At 38.9% G+C, this 20,993-nt stretch overlaps 1 protein-coding gene across 1 annotated transcript in view; it reads left to right on the forward strand.

The window, feature by feature from the left end:
- Positions 1-20,993, forward strand: part of ATP6V0E1 (ATPase H+ transporting V0 subunit e1) — a 31,610-nt gene that overhangs the window by 6,237 nt on the left and 4,380 nt on the right. Inside the window, exon 3 of the mRNA XM_055325676.1 lies at positions 17,453-17,582. Coding sequence (XP_055181651.1) covers positions 17,453-17,546 — 94 coding nt within the window. The 3' untranslated portion in view covers positions 17,547-17,582. The remainder of the gene's footprint in view (positions 1-17,452; positions 17,583-20,993) is intronic.

Raw genomic sequence — 20,993 nt, forward strand, 5'->3', positions numbered from 1 at the left:
ACAAAGGCCTCTTTCTTTCTTTCTTTCTTTCTTTCTTTCTTTCTTTCTTTCTTTCTTTCTCTTTCTTTCTTTCTTTCTTTCAAATTGAGATCTATTTTGCATACCATAAAATTCATCTTTTTATGGATTTCTTTTTAGAGTTTAGAACCAGTGGTTCTCCTTTCTTAAAGAGAGCTGTATAGCTTCCCGAGACCATTTTTTTTTTTTTAAGATTTTATTTATGTATTCATGAGAGACACGGAGAGACAGAGGCAGAGGGAGAAGCAGGCTCCCTCTGGGGAGCCTGATGTAGAACTCGATCCCAGGACCCTGGGATCATGACCTGAGCCGAAGGCAGATGCTCAACCACTGAGCCAGCCAGGTGCTGGCTAAGGTTTTTCTAAGAGGTTTGTGGGGATGAGCCAATTCTAGTTGTTGGCATAGATCAAAATCTGCCCCTGAGAAAAAGTTATTACCATGAATTTTGGATAGGTGGCCAATCCTTCAGTCACTTGTTTGTGTGCAATTTGAAGCACTTAAAACTGAATCAGAATACAGTGTAGTGCTAAGTGATGATGGTGTTGTTTGACTGCCTCAACACAAGGGCTTAGATGTTCTACAATTGGCTTGTTTACTGTTTTTTTCTACTTAGAAAGGTAACTTTTTCAGGTGATAGAGCTCGGCTTCCAGAATGGAAGTCTGATATAGCATATGGAGAGAATTCTTAATACTAGCTGTGTTTGGCCTTAAAGAGTAAAGAAGAAGTACATACATCCTCAAAAATTTCTCATTTTAGTAAGAGTGATTGAGCTTCAGTCTATTCCACTGAATCTCCTATAGAAATCCCAAGGGAGCTTTTTTCAGTCCAAGAGCCAAGGAGTGATCTTGTGATTGAAAAGGCCTTTGTTTTTATTGCTTTGAAGATCTCTGCTGCCTGAGCAGCAAGGTTGGTGGTAGGGTCTTAAAAATGAGAAAATTACTACACCAAAGAATGACTTGAGATTACGATGGGGCAGAAATGTTTTTTGACTTTCTGGTCTCCCACTGTCTTTGAAATTTGCTTGATTTTCATATTTTCTTGAAAACAAACAAGAAACCTTTCCAATCAGGTATAAAATGAATAACTGGACATGATGGGAAACTCTCTTTGAGTCTTAGTAATTCTAGTTGAGAAGCATCTGTGAGTCTTTACCTCTCACTGTCTAGATTTTTTCCTTTGTCGCAGACATGCCGGTGACTTCTCTGTTGACAGTGGATCAATACTGTCATCAGTGTATTAATAAAGGTAACACACAGTGTTCCAACATTGTTTCTGGAAGTCATCATATAGGGAGATGATCTGTGTAGTATAGACTTTATGAAGTTCTTTTTTTTTCTTTTGTTTCTTTGAAACCTGATCATATATCCTATTTAGTGAAATATCTGCTGGAATGTGGGTGAATGAATTGAATTCAAATTCCAAATACTTTATTCCACAAAGGGATGGGATTCTGTAATAAATTTGAAATTCAAAGACAACTTTGAAGTTCAAAAAAAACTTCACTGTTTAGCATTAGTAAGTATATTTTTTTGAAAATGCCTCTTGAAATAAATCACACCCAAACTGGATTTCCTAAGCAAAGTCACATTTTGAAATACGTTCATGGACTTTTAAATTGCCTTTGGTTTATAAGTTTTTTTCTCTTTCCAGTTTGTTCTGGTTTAAGGTTAGATTCATGGGGTGTAACTTGTTTGAACACTGAAAAACCAGGATCTCTGCCAGTACAACCAGTTTGTGTTAATAGTTCAGCAGAGGAATGTCTGAATGTTATACATCTGGTTCCCTCTTTGAAGCACAAGGTCACTTTTGTTCCTTAAGCATAGAGTCCTGTTAGCTTTACTGTTCTCTTGGTCTTAGGTTAGTTTTTAATGTTGAATTATAATGTAGCTTACCCAGAGTTACAAAACTTATATTTTCAGGCTAAATTAGAAATTTAGTGTAGTACCGTGAAGATACAGTTGCTTCTTGGAAAACATGCTTTATTTTTAGCACTTGACTAATTGTAAATCTTACTAGCAGAGTGATACAGAAAAGGAAATATTGACCAAAAGTCAGGAGTCCTTTGTTCTTCTAGTCTAAATAGTATGTGGCCTGATTACATGGTAGTATGGTTTTGTGTGGTTTTAATTGAGATGCTGTGTGTGAGAACTTGTAACAGACAACAAAAAAATGTAAAGTAATACTGTCGTTGATCTGTTAAAATATTTTAATTGAGAGTAGTGTGAGTTGCTTACAAGCACAGTTTGCTTACAAGGCTATTGTAGCATGTATTTTATTGACTCTTATTAGAGTTCATTCATTCAACTTACTTAATTAAAGATTTTATTTATTCATTCATGAGAGACACACACAGAGAGAGAGGCAGAGACACAGGCAGAGGGAGAAGCAGGCTCCATGCAGGGACTCGATCCCAGGTCTCAAGGATCAGACCCTGGGCTGAAGGCAGTTGCTAAACCACTGAGCCACCCGGGGCTGCCCTCAACATATTTATTCAGAGCCTACTTTGTGCCAAACACTGGATAAATAGCAGTGAACAAATAAGATGGACATATTCCCCTGCCCTCTTTAGTGAAGGGAGACAGTAAACACAGCCAGAGAAGCCTCAGTCACTTCCCAAAGTGGTTCCCTTATCTACTTGTTCCCAGGGGCCCCTATTCTGTGACCCTAAACAAGTACCCATCACCCACCCCTCCAGCCTCCTAATACTGCCCATCATATAAGGACCTACACAGCTTACAGGAACTTTGCCCCACTTGTTCAAGAAGGGTGTGCAGAGATCCACAGCTAAGCCCAGCCTTTGGTCCTGTCTAGAGCCAGTTTGGGTACATGATGTGATCACCTCCCAAGGTTTTCCACTTTGGTTTCCAGCCAAGTAGCCACAAGCTGGTCAGTTTCAGGATGGCCTTTACTATAGCATATTTTCTGTTTTTGTTTTTTTTTTAACTTTCTGTTTTTTAACTTTTTAAAAGCTGCTATATGCTGTTTATAAAATTAAGGGCATAGTACAATGCATCTTCATTTGTCCACCTACCTTTCACTCACCTTCAAGAATTAACCAACTCATGGCCAATCCTGTTTCATCTCCACACACTCCAACTCTACCCCAGATTACTTTGAATTTATCTCTAAGTATTTCAGTGCATATATCTAAAAGATGATCATTCCCTCTCAATGTCTAACTACAATACTGTTATCACACAGAGAGAAAGTTAATTCCTTTATATCATCAAATATATTTAAATTCCCCTAGTTGCCTCATTGTTTATTTTATAGTTAGAATGAAGATGCTTATCAAGACCACACATTGCAGCTGGTGGTTGTGCCTCTCTAGTCCCTCTTTATGAGTTTCATTTCCATTTTTCTTTTTTTCTTCTTGCACATTTTAATAGAAAAAAACTGGTTGTCCCATAGTTCTTCAGAGAGAGGTACTTGTTAATTGCATACCCATGGGATTAACACATTCTTCTTTGTTCTATATTTCTTCTAAGTTGGTCATCATTTAGGGGTTAGATCACATTCAGGTTGAATTTTTTTGGTAAGTCTGTTTCATAAATGGTATTGATGCTTCGTTAGGGGTACATAATGTCTCAATTATGTTGTGGCATAATAGACAATGTTCTGTATTTGTAATATATTAGCTAGAATACATAAATATTTATTTTGTCAACAGTTTCAGATAACTGAAAATTGTTCATAAAGGGAAGCTAGGTTCTATGTGTGGTTTTCTCTTACCAGTTTTCTTTTTTTTTTTAAATTTTTATTTCTTTATGATAGTCACACAGAGAGAGAGAGAGGCAGAGACACAGGCAGAGGGAGAAGCAGGCCCCATGCACCGGGAGCCTGACGTGGGATTCGATCCCGGGTCTCCAGGATCATGCCCTGGGCTAAAGGCAGGCGCTAAACCGCTGCGCCACCCAGGGATCCCCTCTTACCAGTTTTCAAAATAATGAATTAGGTTTCCTAGCACCTTCTAAGGGTAAACAATGATTTTTTGTTTTGTGTTGATATCATTATGATGTGATACATTTAGACATATTTTATGTATTTCAATCCAGTATACTTCATGTCCCTGTTTATTTATTTTTAAAAGATTTTATTTATTTATTTATTCATGAGAGACACACACGGAGAGAGAAGGGCAGAGACACAGGCAGAGGGAGAAGCAGGCTCCATGCAGGGAGCCCAATGCGGGACTCGATTCCGGAACTCTGGGATCACGCCCCAGGCCAAAGGCAGGCGCTACACCGCTGAGCCACCCAGAGATCCCCTGTCCTTGTTGATGTTCAGATTGTTCCATCTTTGGTTAGAGGAAGCATATGTTTTGTTTTGGTTTTTTAAAGATTTTATTTATTTGAGAGAGCACAAGTGGGAGGTGGGGGAAGTAGAGGGAGAAGCAGACTCCTTGCTCAGCAAGGAGATAAGAGACTCGATCCCAGGGCCCGGAGATCCTGACCTGAGCTGAAGGCAGATGTTAAACGGACTGAACCACTCAGGTGCCTGGAAGCCTGTGTTTTATTTGGCCTTCTCTTAGCTAGCTGTTAGTGTCTGTCTTCACCTCTAGCTTTGAAGCTCCTTCAGAAAATGTATTTTTATAGATGGAGTGTCTGTCTCTGTCTCTCCACAGATTGGTGGGGGTTTTTTTGTGTCTCCTATCTTATTTGGTGATGTCTGCTAATAAAGGGAGGTGGTGGTGTCAATAATGGAAAACAGTGGATAACTCAAATTACATTTGTTCCTGAAATAAAAGTCCTTCTGCTTTTAATCCTTTGAGCTTAGAACTCCCATATGATGGGGGCACTTGGGTGGTTCAGTCAGTTGAGCAGCTAACTCTTGGTTTCTTTTTTTTTTTTTTTTAAGATTGTATTTATTTATTTATGTGAGACCCACAGAGAGAGAGAGAGAGAGAGAGAGGCAGAGACACAGGCAGAGGGAGAAGCAGGCTCCATGCAGGGAGCCCGATGTGGGACTTGATCCCAGGTGTCCAGGATCACACCCTGGGCTGAAGGTAGCACTAAACCACTGAGCCACCCAGGCTGCTGCCCCTAACTCTTGGTTTCAACTCAGGTCATGATCCTCAGGATCAGGCTTCACTTTCAGCAGGGAGTTTACTTGAGATTCTCTCCCTCTGCCCCTCCCCCCTCAAATAAATAAATCTTAAAAAAAAAAAAAAGGCAACTCCCACAAGGGGTATGAGGGGATAAGAAGGTGGTAAAATCTGCCGTCATGCACCCCAAGGAGAAGTCAGGTTTTCACAAGAGTGAGAGAGAATTGTCTAGAGGCAGCACAGGGGAGCAAAGAAGTTAACCCCATTGCCAAAGCCTGGGTTATCTGGAATAAGAGTAACTTCTGCCTGAGAGAGTCTCAGAGGGAAGCTGAAGGCAATGGGAAGTGCGTGAATAGAAGGAAGTATGTAAGTGAGTCGGGGAATCATTGAGCAAGTTACAGAGAACACCGTGAGAGGGTGAAGAAAGGGAAGAGTAGAAGTTGGGTCAAGTAATGAAATGAGCAGAGCAGTCTGGGGATGGATTTGGGTCATAAATAGATGGTCCTGGGAGGTTTTGGGGGGCGGGGGATGAGGTAAACAAAGATGACATCTGTTGAACTAAGTTCTTACAGTTTCTGCTATTGGGTGAGGATTTGGACCTGAAGGCTTTCCACAGTTAGGTTGGCACTTAGAGATGTTTTAGCAGTTAGACATGACTGCTTCCAAAGATCACATGCATTAGAATGGTGGGTTCAAGCTTTGTTTTTTTATTGTTGTTTATTTGTTTTCATGCTATGGATATTCATTTGTTGCTGCGTCATTGGTTGGAAAGATTTTCTTTTCTCCATTAAATTGCTTTGGCATCTTTGTTCAAAATGATTTGACCGTATATGTATGAGTCGGTTTCTGGATAATCTCTTCTGTTTATTAATCTCTTTATCTAGTCTTATCACAATACCATACTCTCTCAAATATTTAGTTATATATTGAAGTCAAGAAGTTGAAGTCCTCCATGTTTGTCCTTTAAGATTATTTGGCTATTTAAAATAGCCATATACATTTTAGAATCATCTTGTCAGTTTCTACCCCCAAAAAGCCTGTTGATTTTAGCTGGCATTGTGACGAATCTATATCAATTTGGAGAGAACTGACATTTTAACAATACTAAGTCTTCTGATCCTGAACATAGTATATATTTCCATTCATTTAGATTTTTTTTTAAATTTATTTCCTTCCTTCTCCTGAATTTGGGTTTCATTTGCTCTTTCTCTAACTTAAAGTGGAGACTTAAATGATTTTAAAACTTTGTTCTCTTTTAAATGTAAGCAGTTAATGCAATAAAATTCACTCTAAGCATTGCTTTAGCCACAGCCTACAAATTTTGATGACACTGTATTTTTCATTTTTAAATATTTGGTGCTTTTCTAGATATCTTATCAGAAGATATACTGTGTAAGATTTCAGTGTTTTGCAATTGGGGCCTGTCTTATGGCCCAGCATAATGGTTTATCATGATGATCGTTTCATATACACTTCAAAAGATTGTATATATTTTGCAGTTGTTGAGTATGGTGTGTTTTATAAATGTCAGGTCAGGGTAGTTCAAATCTTTTTTGTCGTTGTTTAAGATTTTATTTATTCATGAGAGACACACACAGAGAGCCAGAGGGAGAAGCAGGCTTCTCCTCACTGGGACCCCGATATGGGACTTGATCCTTAGACCAGGATCACACCCTGAGCCAAAGGCAAATGCTTAATCGCTGAGCCCAGGTGTCCCTAGTTCAAATCTTTTGTATCTTTATTGAGTTTTTTGGTCACTTTTAGTAATTATTGAAAGAAGGTGTTAAAGTCATCAGCTTTTTCTACTTTTTACACCTTTTCATTTTTGTTTTATAAGTTTTGAAGCACTGTTACTAGGAGCGTACACGTTGATGATTGTTGTATCTTCCCAATGAATTCACATTTTATCATTATAAAGTAGTTCATCCTTGGTAATACTCCTTGATTTGATTTTTACTTTGATATTTAGAATCATACCACCTTTCTTACGTTTGTTATATCTGTCTTTATATTTATAAAGTGCCTTTTTGCAGACAGCATATAGTTCAATCTTACTTTTTTTGTCCATTCTGCTTTTGCCTTTTTTTTTTTTAAGATCTTATTTATTCATGAGAGAGGCAGAGACATACAGGGAGAAGCAGGCTCCTTGCAGGGAGCCTGATGTGGGACTTGATCCCTGGACCCAGGATCACACCAAAGGCAAACACTCAACCACTGAGCCACCCAGGCGTCCCTGTTTTTGCCTTTTACTTGGATATTTCATATATCATATAAAATTAATTTAAGTATTGACATAGCTAGGTTTTGGTCCACTATTTTGTTAATTGCTTTCTATTTCTCTCATCTGTTTTTTTTTGTTGTTGTTGTTGTTGTTCCTCTGTTCTTTTATGCTTTATTTTTTTTAACTTAAATTCAATTAATTAACAGGGATGTCTGGGTGGCTCAGTGGTTGAGCGTCTGCGTTTGGCTTGGGTTGTGACCCCAGGGTCCTGGGATTGAGTCCTGCATTGGGCTCTCTGAAGGAGCCTGCTTTTCCTTCTGCTTATGTCTCTGCCTCTCTCCATGTATCTTTCATGAATAAATAAATAAATAAAATCTTTAAAAAATGAGTTCAATTAATTAAAATATAGTGTATTATTCTTCAGAGGTAGAGTTCAGTGATTCATCAGTCTTACATAACATTCAGGGCTCATTACGTCCTGTGCTCTCTTTATGCTTTGTGTTAATGGAATATTTTTAATATTCTGTTTTAATTTTGCTAAGGGCATTTTTGCTCTACTTTCAATATTTTTCTTTTTAGTGTTGCTCTAGAAATTACAATATGCATTGTTAACTTTTCATAGAGTAACTAGTTAATACTGAACCACTTCAAATAAAATACAAGTGCAACAATAGAATTCCATTTACTCTGCATCATTTGTGCTACAGTTATATTTTACATCTATGTATGTTGCAAGACACCACAGAGTTACAATTTTTACTTTAGAGGATCCTATGTCTTATAAAGAAATTAAGAGAAAAAGTTTTTTATATTTGCCCACATATTTACCCTTTTTTTAAAAGATTTTATTTATTTATTCATGAGAGACACAGAGAGAGAGAGAGAAAGGGGCAGAGACACAGGCAGAGGGAGAAGCAGGCTCCATGTAGGGAGCCCGATGTGGCACTCGATCCTGGGTCTCCAGGATCATGCCCTGGACTGAAGGCCGCACTAAACTGTTGAGCCACCCGGGCTGCCCTACGCATTTACCCTTTCTAGAATTCCTTATTTTTGAAGATTTGAGTTTCTGAAATCCCCTTAGTCTGAGTTTCTATCTGGTACCCCTTTAGTCTGAAGAACTTCCTGTAGTATTTCTTGTGGGACAGGTATGCTGATAACAAATTCACTAATCTTTCATTTACCTGAAAATGTCTTTATTTCTTGCTCATTTTTTGAAGGATAGTTTTTCTGGATATAGAATTCTGAGTTGACAGGATTTCTTTTTCTTTTAGCTGACTTTACAGACTTCCATTGTCTTCTGGCCTCCATTGTTTCTGCTGAGAACTCAGCTGTAATTTGAATAATTCTTCCTCCTCAGGCATTCTTTTTCCTCTGGATGTTTTCTCCTTATCTTTGGTTTTCAGCAGTTTGACTATGTGTGTAGGTATAGTTTTCTTTGAGTTTATTCTGATTGGAGTTTGCTGAGCTATTTGAATCTGTAAGTTAATACTTTATCAAATTAGAGAAAATTTCAACCTATGTGTTTTCTGGTTTTTTTTTTTTTTCCTGCTGTATTCTTTTTCTCCTGAGACTCCAGCTGCACCTATGTTTGACTGATTTTTTTCCTCAATATTTTTCTCTTATTTCTTCAGATTGGATAGTTTCTGTTGGTCTGTCTTTAGGTTCATTGACTGTTTCTTCTGCTATCTCCAAACTGCTGGTAAGCCTATCCAAAGAGTTTTAGTTCATATATTATACTTTTAGTTCTAGAATTACCATTTGGTTCTTTTTTGTAGTTTTAATTTATGTTTTGACATTCCTGATCTGTTCATTCTTTACAGCCAGTTTTTCTTTTAGGCTTTAAATATATTTATAATAGCTGCTATAAAGTCATTATCTTTTAATGACAACATCTGTATTATTTTGGATGGTTTGGAATTCTGTTGATTTCTTTGTTCTTGACCGTTGATTATGTTTCTTAGTTTTTTGGGGGGTGACTGTTTTTTACTAAATACTGGATATTGTAGATGACAGACTCTGGATTCTACTTTGTTCCTCTGAGAAAGGGCCAAATTTTGTTGTAACAGTTAAATTATTAATTGATCACCTTAAGCTTGGGGAGGGTTGGTTTTATACTTTGTTGGGGCAGATCTATGTCAGTTTTGTGTTTAGATTAGAATGAATTCTCCATTAAAGTGTTCCCCTTCTGGTTCTGATATTTCAATGGAAAATATGAGGTGTTTAGCAAGTCCTTCTAACTTCAGACTCTGAATACTCTTTCTTCTGGTATTAGGCAGCAGCTGAAATTTCCCCTCCATCCTTTCAGACTTCCTGGTGTTTTCCACAGTCCTTGGCATTTTCCTGGAGCATGCACTGTTTAGGGATCAGCCAAAGTGAAGGGAAATTTATACACAGACTTTGGGGCTCCCCTTTGTGGCACCTCCCTTTTTAGATCTCCCTTTTTAATTTCCAGCTGCTCTGCAGCTCTAAACTTCTTCATCTTTTGATACCCAAGCCAATAAGGCTGCAGCTTTTTGCTGGAGCTTCAATTATCTTGCCCTACACCTGGACTGGACAGTGTTTTCAGGAGAAATGCTGTATAAAGGTATTGTGGTGGCTTATTTCCTTTTCTTTCTTCCAGAGAGAGCATGTATGCGTGCACAAGTGGTGTGCAGGGGAGGGGGAAAAAGTCTCAAGCAGACTCCACACTCAGTGCAGAGCCCAACACAGGACTTCATCCCAGGACCCTGAGATCATGACCTGAGTTGAAATCAAGAGTCAGAAGTTTAACAATTTGAGCCACCCAGGCATCCTGGTGTGACTTCTTTCTTTAAGGATTGAATCCTTTCCAGTTTCTACCATTTTTGAACATTCTCTAGTACTATCAAATAGTTATTTTTCACATTTTGTTCAGTTTATAATTCCTGTCTATAGAATGAGTATGATATAAGCCACTCTGCTTTACCAGAGCAGAAGTTAACCACTTGACTTTATTTTCAGGTTTATAGTTTTCATTTCTGTAGGTCTTCTTTTTGCTGCTTTTACAGTTTTGATTTCCTTCCCTCCATCCCTTTCCCATTATTCCCTGTACGTATTTCAAATTTATTTCTTGAAACATAGTAGATATTTTATTTCTAGTCCATATCTGGTCATTCCAGCATCTGAAGTCCTTGCAGTTCTGTATCAACTCTTCGCTCTCCTTGGTCCCTTTAACTCAATGGTGCCATATGCATTTAATAATTCATGATTGCCATCTATTCATTTTCTCTATAATTTCATGTGTGTGACTTTTTTGAGGCCTACTATGAAAGTGGGCTTTTCTGGAAAAGATTTACATTGCTTCTGCCAAGTGCCAGGGGTCATCACCAGTGTGGAGTCAAATTAAGTAAAATTTTTTGTTAAGTGGTTTTTTTAAAACCATGTAGTATGCTTATAAACTTTCATATAGGCTAATTTTCAGTGGCAGTGTTTTTCTCCTTCCTTCTTGATGTTTATATTTTGAGAAACTATCTCAAATCAACTAGATTTTCATATCATTCTTCTTTCAGGAGTTCCAATTGATCCTTTCTTGAGTCATAGCCCTTTGGCACCTCAGCTTTCGGGAGATGGAGCATGAAATTTATATTAGATGCTCTACCTTAAGTGGGCCTTGGGCTTTGTCTACTGTTTCCCATTCCCTGGGGGTGTCTGAAAGTAAAAGTTCATCTGGTTTAGCCTGTACTCTCAAGGTGTAGAAAGCAACCTATAATCATTTTATTTTCCCCTCTAGGTACTCCCCTTCACTTCAAAGTTTTTTGGTCTGAGAACTGCTTACATGTCTATCTTGGATATGTTTAAAATAGTTGGCTATCTTGACTGTTTATATTGGGAGAGAAATGTAGGCCCAGGATATTATCATTTGCTATATGAAAAAGTTAACTTTTCTTACTTCGACTTTATAATATTTTCCTTTATGATTTGGGAGATAGGGAGTTGTTACCGACTTCGAACTGGAAGTCCTGGTATAGAAAGTATGGAGAAAAGAAACTTTATTTATTTTTTAAAAAAATTTTTAATTTATTTATGATAGTCACGGAGAGAGAGAGAGAGAGAGAGAGAGACACAGGCAGAGGGAGAAGCAGGCTCCATGCACCGGGAGTCCGATGTGGGACTTGATCCCGGGTCTCCAGGATCGCGCCCTGGGCCAAAGGCAGGCGCCAAACCGCTGCACCACCCAGGGATCCCGAGAAAAGAAACTTTATTTCAGTTTATTTCAAGTGTAGAGCTGACAAAAATAGGGCATATTTCCTATGGTAGTGAAAGGGCCCAACTAGAGAGAGGGTTGGGACAACATTAATAGAAATGAGTTTGTGCCTTCTCATCTGGAGCATGGTGCCCTTTTCTAAGCTCCTGTGGCTGTGGCAGAATTCAGTTCCTTTGAATTGGTTGTCAGACTGAGGTCCCTTTTCCTTACTGGCTGTTAGTTGGTGACTGCTCTCAGCTCCTGGAGGTCACATTCTTTGCCATGTGGCCCTTGCATCTTCAAAGCCAACAAAAGAGAATATCCCCTCTTTGTGTCAAATCTTTCTCATCCTGTAATAATCTGGGTTCAGTTAGGAGATAGAAACCACACAGTAGGTTGAACAGGGGAAGTTTAACATAATTACTATTAACTACAACACAAGACTGACTATGAGATATAAGGAAACTATGGTACCCTAGGGCTGAGGGAGAGTACCCAAGGAAAGACAAAAGTTGGAAGGCAATCAGACTTTGTTGGAGAAAGTGTGGTTCAGCGCATCAGATAGCAGAGAAATTCATTGGCTTGGCCAGGCCGGAGTTGGTCTGGAGTTGGTGGGCAAGCAATGGGCTACCCGCTAGAGTACAGGTGGGAGAGTGGGCAATCTGTGGCAGGATTCCCTGTGCCAGTACAAGTGGGAGGCCTTCAGAGCATGTACGCCTTGCAAGGGTTCTGGTTTCCTTGTCAGGAGGACTGCAGAAAGGTTTTTTTCCAGGCTGAGGTTACCAGATCAAAGTGTGACTGTGTTCCAGGCCTGAGTATGTACAGGCTCCACAGAATATTCTCACACCAACTCCACCAACTTCCAGCCCATGCCCGCAGTGTCCCTCCGGCTCCCTCTACTAAAAAAGCTGAAAGTCATGTTCACTGTAAAGGAGAGAAAGCAATTCATTTGCTTATTACAGAGAGCACGTATTAAAGAGTGTCTTCAGAGCTGATTGGCAATAAATACATGTGATACATACACTCCAAACGTCTTTTATTAGGGAGAGTCCCATCCCTTTTAAGAGCTCACCTGATTTAGGTCAGGTCACTCAGGATAATTTCCCTTAAAGCCAACAGTAGAGCCTAACACAATCTAATCTCGGGAGTGACTGTCCCATCATACTCAGGGTGTGTACACCAGGAGATGGGAATCTTGGGGGAACCTCTTAGAATTCTGCCTACCACCGAGTGCTGGGGGCGGAGAGGAGGTGGAAAGGCAAATGACCCAGTGTTACATGAGAAACTCCTTTGTAAAGTAAATAGGTTGTATTTCACTCTGTGGCTGTCTCACAGAGAAGAAATAACTAGTATTTATTGAGCATCTAGTTGTCAGCTACTACACAGAGCACTTTAATGTATTATCTGTTTAATTCATAGCATCTTAAGACAGAGGTTATTATCTTCATTTTACAAAAGGGGAAACTGCCCCTTAGTTTATAAGGGGTCACTTGCCTGGAGTCACTCCACTAATACTTGGTGTAGCTGAATATGAAATCCAGTCTTGCCTAATACTGAATCTGGTATTTTTTTACTTTCTCTCTACAGTAATAAAAGCTTTCGTTTTTAAAATTCAGTTTATTTAAACTAAAACAAAAACACACAATTCATCCATCTCTTCCATCCCCGACACCCTGCCTCTGGCAACCACCAGTCTGTTCTCTGTTGTCTATGAGCTTGTTTTTTTATGTATAAAACTTATAAGAGAGATCATATAGCATTTATCTTTCCCTGACTCATTTCACTTAGCATAATGAACTCGAGGTCCATTCACAACTGGCAAGCTCTCATTCTTTTTTATGGCTGAATACTATCCCAATATTATTGGAATTAATAATAATTACTAATATTAAATATTAATAATTAATTATTATTATTCCAATATTCAAATATATATACATAAAGATATATATACATAAAATCTCTTTATTCATCCATCCATCCATTGGTGAAGGCCATATTTTTGTAGTTCTAATAACATTGCTGCCTTTGAAAGAATTTGTGTCATTTGATTGAGAATAAGGGAATATGACAGAGGTCATCTCAGTATAAATAAGCCAAGTTGCTCCCCTACATCTCTGCTCTTTCTTCAGGAACCCACTGATAGAGATCACTCCTATCGTGGCCCTCACTGGAGGGACAGTGGATAAGAAAAGAAGTCCTAGGTGTACTTACCCATTCCAACAGGAAGCCAAACAGCCACTTGATCTGTGCGTCACCAAGAAATAACCATTCCTTTGTTCCCTGTTCTCATAAAAAAAAAAAAAGCAATATTTGAGAGATCTAGATACAGCCTTTTTGTGGGGAGGGCGTATTTTGTGCTTGGAGGATTCAAATAACCAAGAGCCGAGCTCATGATAAGTGGGCTGGGAGTGTTTGTAGAATGAAAGCTCCCATGCGTATGTTATTCAAAGCACACTTTGCTGCTAACCTCGCTTTGTGTCTCACAAGCTCATGAGGCCCTCAAGGGTTGGCCCCTTCACCAGTTTCTCTTTGCATCCTCAGAACCTGACATGGAGCATGGCATTCGTAAATGGTTGTGGAATTAATTAGGAGCTCCAGGGCTGCTTGATTTGTTTTGCCATTAAGGTGCTATGGAAGCAGCCTGATGTAATGGGACTCATCAGGCCCACTGGATGAGTCCAGTGGATTCCTCTTCCAACTTTATCACTGATTCTCTGCAGCGTATTAAACTTCCTAGCACTTAGTTTCTTCTTCATTAAAGTGAGGAACATGGGCTTGATCTCTTGTCCATTCCAGCCTTGTAGTTCTCTGAAACATTACCACACCATAGCTGCCTCAGTAGTTTGAATAATTTCAGATGGTTATCAGGCTGGCCTTCAGGTTATGGAGACATGTGGAACAGTTTGGGCAAGTGTAAAGGGTACCCTTAGTTCTCTTGGACACATGAAGTAATAGATTCATTGGAATATGATCTCTTCCTCCACCCACTTCCATCAATTCTGAGTGGATTTTTTTTCTCCTTCAGTTTTCCACTGTGTTTATCAGCTTTAAAGCGAAATTTTAAGTCAGGCGGTAGTCAGAAGGGCAGGCACAGAGCTCATCTGGTTAGAGGGGGAAATTCCTCCATGAAATCTCAAGTGAACTGATGTGGGCTTTTTCCCAAGGAATTTCTCGAACTGTAGTCTGTTGGTTTTGTTTGTTTTTTTGGTTTGTTTTAAGTGAGATGTTTTACCTGATTTGAAACATTAAGAGTAGTATATAAAATTAAATTTTAGGGAGTTTCTGAATCCTGATCTGAACAAGCAAAGTGGACTTCGTTCTTGACTTAGGATATTTTTTCTTTACCTCAGGTAACAAAGGCTTGTGATGGACTTCATCAACAGTCACCAGACGGATTCTTTATTTCCTTAACTCCCAGAGAGATTAGATTTAGTTAGATGGATGCCTTCTGAAATGTTGTTCATTAAAAAAATATTTCAGAAGATAACTTTTGTGAGGGGGACGTTAGTCTAACCTGATTTCTGGTTCAGGAAATACTACCACCTCATTAGTATTGGGACCCCAGGCAAACCATTTAGCCTCTCTGCCTCGGTCTCCTTAACTGTGTTGTGGGAGAATTAAAAGAACGATTGTATATGAAGTAGAGCATCCGTATTTTTTAAAGCTCCCTAGATGATGATAACGTGCAGCCAGGATTGAGAAGCACTGATACAACGTCATACAAAGTGCTGGGAGATTGTGCTTTTATTTTATGCGCCATACATTTTTAATGAAAAAACCAGACCAGTTTCGGTACTAGCATATTTTTTTTTTATCTATCCTTCTAAGCATTGGCCAGTGATTTCAGTCTTTTACGAAAGGATGAACGACTGTTTTTACAGTCAGCCTCTATTGCCTGCTGGGTTTGGGGAAGTCCTGGGTCTGAGTGGAATTTTCCATGACTCTTAGCTCTGCACCATTAATGTTCACTGCAGTCACAGAGCTTTTCAGTGTGGCTGCCTGTGCTATCCTTTCTTTGTTTTGCAGCGACAGATAGATGTGACCTCAACTACAAGTCTTGGTATTTTGTTTGTTGTTTAATACTCTCTCATTCTAAGGACAGATCAGAGCATCTCATCTGAATTAGCTTTTTGTTTATAAAGTGAGTCAGCCTGGGGTATCTGTTTTGGCCTGATTTCCTCAGGTATCATGTTTCCTGTCACAAAACCACCTTCAGTGGGGTGGGGTGGGGTGGGGTGGCAGGGCGGGTACATTTGTTTTGGTAGGTAGGTGTGAGCTTCGGGTGCAGTGCTGGCAGATTCTCCAGCAGTCTGGTCTTGTCGTTGGTGATCAGAATTGGCTTTTTTTTTTTTTTTTTTTTAAGAATTTTTCCATTCATAGAGACACAGAGAGAGAATGAGAGGCAGAGACACAGGCAGAGGGAGAAGCAGGCTCCGTGCAGAGAGCCTGACGCGAGATTCGATCCAGGGTCTCCAGGATCACACCCTGGGCTGCAGGCAGCGCTAAACCACCGGGGCTGCCCAGAATTGGCTTTTTGATCCTTTGGAAGAGTTTTAAAAATGACAGCAACTGAAAGGAAAGAGGTAGACACAAATAGCAGGCTGGTTGGGTTGGGCTAGTTCCCCTCTCATAGGGGAATTTAAAGTGCTAAAATTTTAGGAGGAGTCTCCTGTAACAATCTCTCTCCTTTTCCTTGGAAAGCAGTAACCTCTATTCCATGCAGAGAGGCTTAGCTGCATCAGATTATGTTACTAAAATCCATTCTTCCAGATTAGTCAGTGGAGGCTGGGCTTGTCTACCATATCCTATCCCTGCAAAATGAGAGAGAGATTCTCTAATCACTTTGTATATATTATAGGAAAGTAAAAAGCAGTGTATATTCTGCTTCATTCTGGTCTCTCTCAAATGTTACTTCCTTAGAGAGGCCGTCCCTGGCTACCTCCATCATTCTCTATTCCTTCATCCTACTTTATTTCTTGCCTGACATTATGTTATGTAAGCTTTGTGAAGGTAGTGACATTTCATTTTCTCCTCTGTATCCTTGGGGCTGGAACCTAGTAGGTGCTCATTAAATATTTGTTTAATAAGTAAAACATGGAATAGTTTGAATACCTAGACATTTGTGTATTATCTTTTTGTTCTTTGCTTTGGTCTTAAGCTTGGTGATTCTCAGACTTTGCTAGATATATGTATCGCTGTATCAGACACAAAGCCATTTATTCAGAACTTTGCAAGCTGTAGAAGAAATTTTAAAAGACAATTTCGACCGTGTGCTTTTTAACTTCTAACCTTGAGGTAGTATGTAACACCACTGTACTTCCTCCACAATTAGCATGGGGATAGTACAGAGGAATGCACTGTTGTTAGATTCTCAAGTAAGCTGGGGGAATTAAATACCTGTTTGGTTCAGCTCCACTGGGGCCAAAAGATATGTTACATATTTTAGCAGTGATGGTGATTAGAGAAGGGGAACTCACCTGTTACAGCCTAATTGGAAGATGGGCTGAAATTTAACCTTGGCTCTGCCATTAAAAATGGGTGTGTCCTGTCAGTTGTGGGCCTTAGCATTTGGAGAAGATAAAGTAACACCCATTCTTCCTGAGCTTGAAAGTTGTGATGATGCTAAATTGAGATTAGGTAAAGATATTCTGAGATAAAGATTCACATGAATGCAGGAAATCTTGGATACTTTGGAATTAAGATAATGAGAGTAAAGACAACTGATGAAGTGTCACTGCTTTGTCACTGCTTTGTCACTACGAATTGAAACGAAAGCAGGGTGTGCTTTGTGAAACTTGTTATGAGATACGTTCCCATTAGCACCGTGTGTTTTATGAACTTAAGGGTATGGAAGGATTTAAATGTTACTAAAGCACCCATTTTCACCCTGATTGAAAATGGTCCTGTTCCAACATGAGTTCACACTTTGTATTGTTGCTTTTCCTCCCCCATTCATTCTCTTAGTTGGCTGATTGCAATTCTGGCCCAACTCAACCCTCTCTTTGGACCACAGTTGAAAAATGAAACCATCTGGTACCTCAAGTATCATTGGCCTTGAGGAGGAAGACCTGCTCTCCAGCACTCAGTCATTGAGGTGATTATACCCTCAACCTTTCACATTGGTGTTGTCTGTCAGTCTGGCAGCTAGAGGTTGCCTTGACCTTTCCTTAGAAAACTACAGCCATTTTAACACTTGGCAAGGGCAGGCTGCTGAAAGTAAACATCTGAAGAGCAGAAATAAATTTGGAACTTAGGCCACTCACTTTACCAAAGGATTTATTCATAAGATTCCTTTAAGTTCTGCTGTTACCCAGTCATTTAAATAAAGTTTGCATGCGGTCTTTCAGATACAGGAGCGCCACTGTTTATACTGGATATTGCAGGATTCTTAAAGTTGCCGACAGATTTTAAATTAAGGGCATTTCTGAATGCTTTAGAGAGAGAGAGTCGGGTGCTCTTTGAACACTGGAGTTAAAATTTTAGGTTTTGTTTGGTTCAAGGGATCAGAGAGGTAAGGAGTGTTATAGTGGAAAGATTTATTCACTGGCTGAGAGTCAGAAAACCTGACTTCATTTCTCTTTCTCCGTTATTTTGAAAAATGAAAGTCTGCACTCGAAGCTTGCCTAGATTCTGGTTCTGCCTTTTTGGCAAGGGTATCTCTTAAGTGATACTGTGGACTCATATCAAGAGACACACAGTGTCTGACTCTTCTGTCTTTCGTGATGCCATGATGACCAGTGGGTTCAGATAACAGCAGCCTGGTCCCTCCAGTTGCAGAGTTCTCTGCCAGCCTTTTATCTGGGGATTTTATCCATTATGATCTTAGCCTGAAGTAAACATTTCAGTAGAAAGTGCAAAACGGTGATTTTCCACATCTACATTTGATGAGATGAAATGTTTTTATAAAGATGAACTTACCCTCTAGAGTTATTTAGTAACCTTGAAATATAGATCACATAGGAAAAGCACTATACATATTTAATTTTTTTTCTTTTAATCTTCAGGGCAAGGTATTAGTGCCTGAGTTACTTCCAGGGTATCCAGAGAAGTTTTCTTTTCTTCTCTCTTGAATTTTAATCAATTACGTGTTATTACCCTTTTTATGATCAGATGTTCTTTCTTTGGTTTATGGGAGCCTGTCTAGACTGGCTTCTATGTCCTTTTGATATTATTCTCTGGTAGTTTCCTCACTTACTGGCAACATCAAGATGTCCCAGACCTCTCTGTGTGTTTTTTTCTGTCCCAGACTTGGAATCTGCTGTTCCTCAGATTGCTTTTGAAATTTCCCACTGAGAGGATCCCTGGTTCACCAGTCAGTCCTCAAGGCCAACTGGCCATGGTTCCTTTCAGTGGGAAATGGATTTAAAAAAACCAAGATCTGATTGCTGGGAGCATCCATTTCTGCTGGGGTGTTGTTGCTTCTAAGCCTTTACAGTGGACAGAGCCAGGAAGTATGTTCTTCTAAGAAGAAAAATCATGAGTCCATGTTAGTACTTTTTTTTTTTAAGATTTTATTTATTCATTCATGAGAGACTCAGAGAGAGAGGCAGAGACACAGGCAGAGGGAGAAACAGGCTCCCGGTAAAGAGCCCAGTGCGGGACTCGATCCCCAGATCCGGGATCATGCCCTGAGCCGAAGGCACACACTCAACCACTGAGCCCAGTGTCCCCATGTTAGTACTTTTAATTCAAATTTAACATTACATGGTTTTTACTTCTTTCATTTTATACCTGAATATCATTCACATATGCTGAAAATCTTGACTCCTATAGACTATAATTTAATTACTTATTTTCATTATCCTGCAATACATAGAGTTTCAAAATAACACCAGTATAACTACTCAGTTTATTGCATGTAGTTTAGGATTTCTTTGCTGCTTTATTTGTCCTTAGAACAAAAGAAAAAAATCATTTTCTGAGATCACTTGAAATAATTATTTTCTCTCATCATTATCAGTTTGATATATAATTAGATTATTTTATTATGTGTTCAAGTCATAGTGATTTTTATTTACCACTGTATTTTGAATATGTAAAACATATTTCCAAAGTCAAAATGATAAACAAGATACATTCAGAGAAGTCTATTCTTCCTGTGTCTATTTTGCCAAGATAAGCAAATACATACAAATCTATATAAGTATGTCTATATACATACGTGTATATATTCCCCACCTACAGCTATTACAGAAGAGATATCATATTATTTATACTATTCCATACCTTGATTTTTTTTTTTTCACTGAACAATATATCCTAGAGATTGCTTCTTCCTCCATTCTTTTTATAGCCATTGATGCACTTTTGGATTGTTTCTAGTCTTTTGCTATTATTGATAAAGGCACAATATCATCCTATATATGAGACATTTTATATTTTTGCTGGTGACCTTTGGGTTAGGTTCCATGAAAATTGGATTTGGTTTAAAGATATATATGCTTTTTCTAGCTGTTACTATATTCTCTCTATAGGGATTATATATACTATTTTTACATTTCCACCAACAATATATGAGAGTGCCTGTTTCCTCATAGCCTCGATTTTTTGCCAGTCTGATAGGTAAGTAGTCAGATTTTTTTTTCCTTAGAATTCTGTCTTTGCCCAAAGTGGGGTAAAAAATATGTGTGTGTATTATGTGATTTCTAAGACTTTTTTTTTACCTTTTTTTTTTTTCATCAAATTCTCCTGTTACCCTTCCATATAACTACAGTGGGTATTAGGTCAGGATGTTGACTGGGGTTTCAAGCAGAGACCTTCAGGCCTCAGTTGGATCTCCTTCCAGCATTGCCTTTCACTTAACTTCTCTGAGCCTCATCTCCTTCTCCTGTAATAAAAGAGAATTGGGCCCTTTGGGTCCAAAGAATAAGGAGTGTGTGGATCTGAAGCTTTCATTTGCCCATTTTCAATCTCATGTTAACCTAATTGACAAAAATAAATAAATAAATAAATACACACACACACACAAACACACACACACACACAAAAACCTAATTGACAGATTCCTTATGTTGGCCCTCTGGTCCACGGCACAAACCAGGGCTGCTTGAAACCCTTACAAGAGTAAAGGTGGTTCCTTTACAAACAAATGCCAAGAAGCAGGAGGGCATAACCAAAAGACCCTAATTATAAATGTCTTGTCACATTTATCCTGTGTTTGAGGTAGTGATTATGGTAGTACCATAACTATAGGACTTCAGTTATCACATGAAGAGATCTAATCTCTGCCTAACATGGGAGCAAACAGAACCCCTGTGACAAGACTTTTCTTTGTGATAAATCAAAAGACGGAGCTAAATTCCCTTTTGACCTTTGTGGTTTTACACAACTATGCGATGATAAAGGAGTATAGAAACTAGATTTAGGCCTGTCTTCATCTGGTAAGGAAAGGCGTTTGATTTTATACATGATTAGAGGCCAGATTTGGAAAGTAGGAGGTGTAAGCCAGACATGGTATTCAGCAGAGGAAAATCAGGAGTAGTCATGAAAGCTTTAAAATAATTTT

The sequence above is a fragment of the Nyctereutes procyonoides genome, unplaced genomic scaffold (genome assembly GCF_905146905.1).
Source record: "Nyctereutes procyonoides isolate TBG_1078 unplaced genomic scaffold, NYPRO_anot_genome, whole genome shotgun sequence".
Taxonomy (NCBI): Eukaryota; Metazoa; Chordata; class Mammalia; order Carnivora; family Canidae; genus Nyctereutes; species Nyctereutes procyonoides.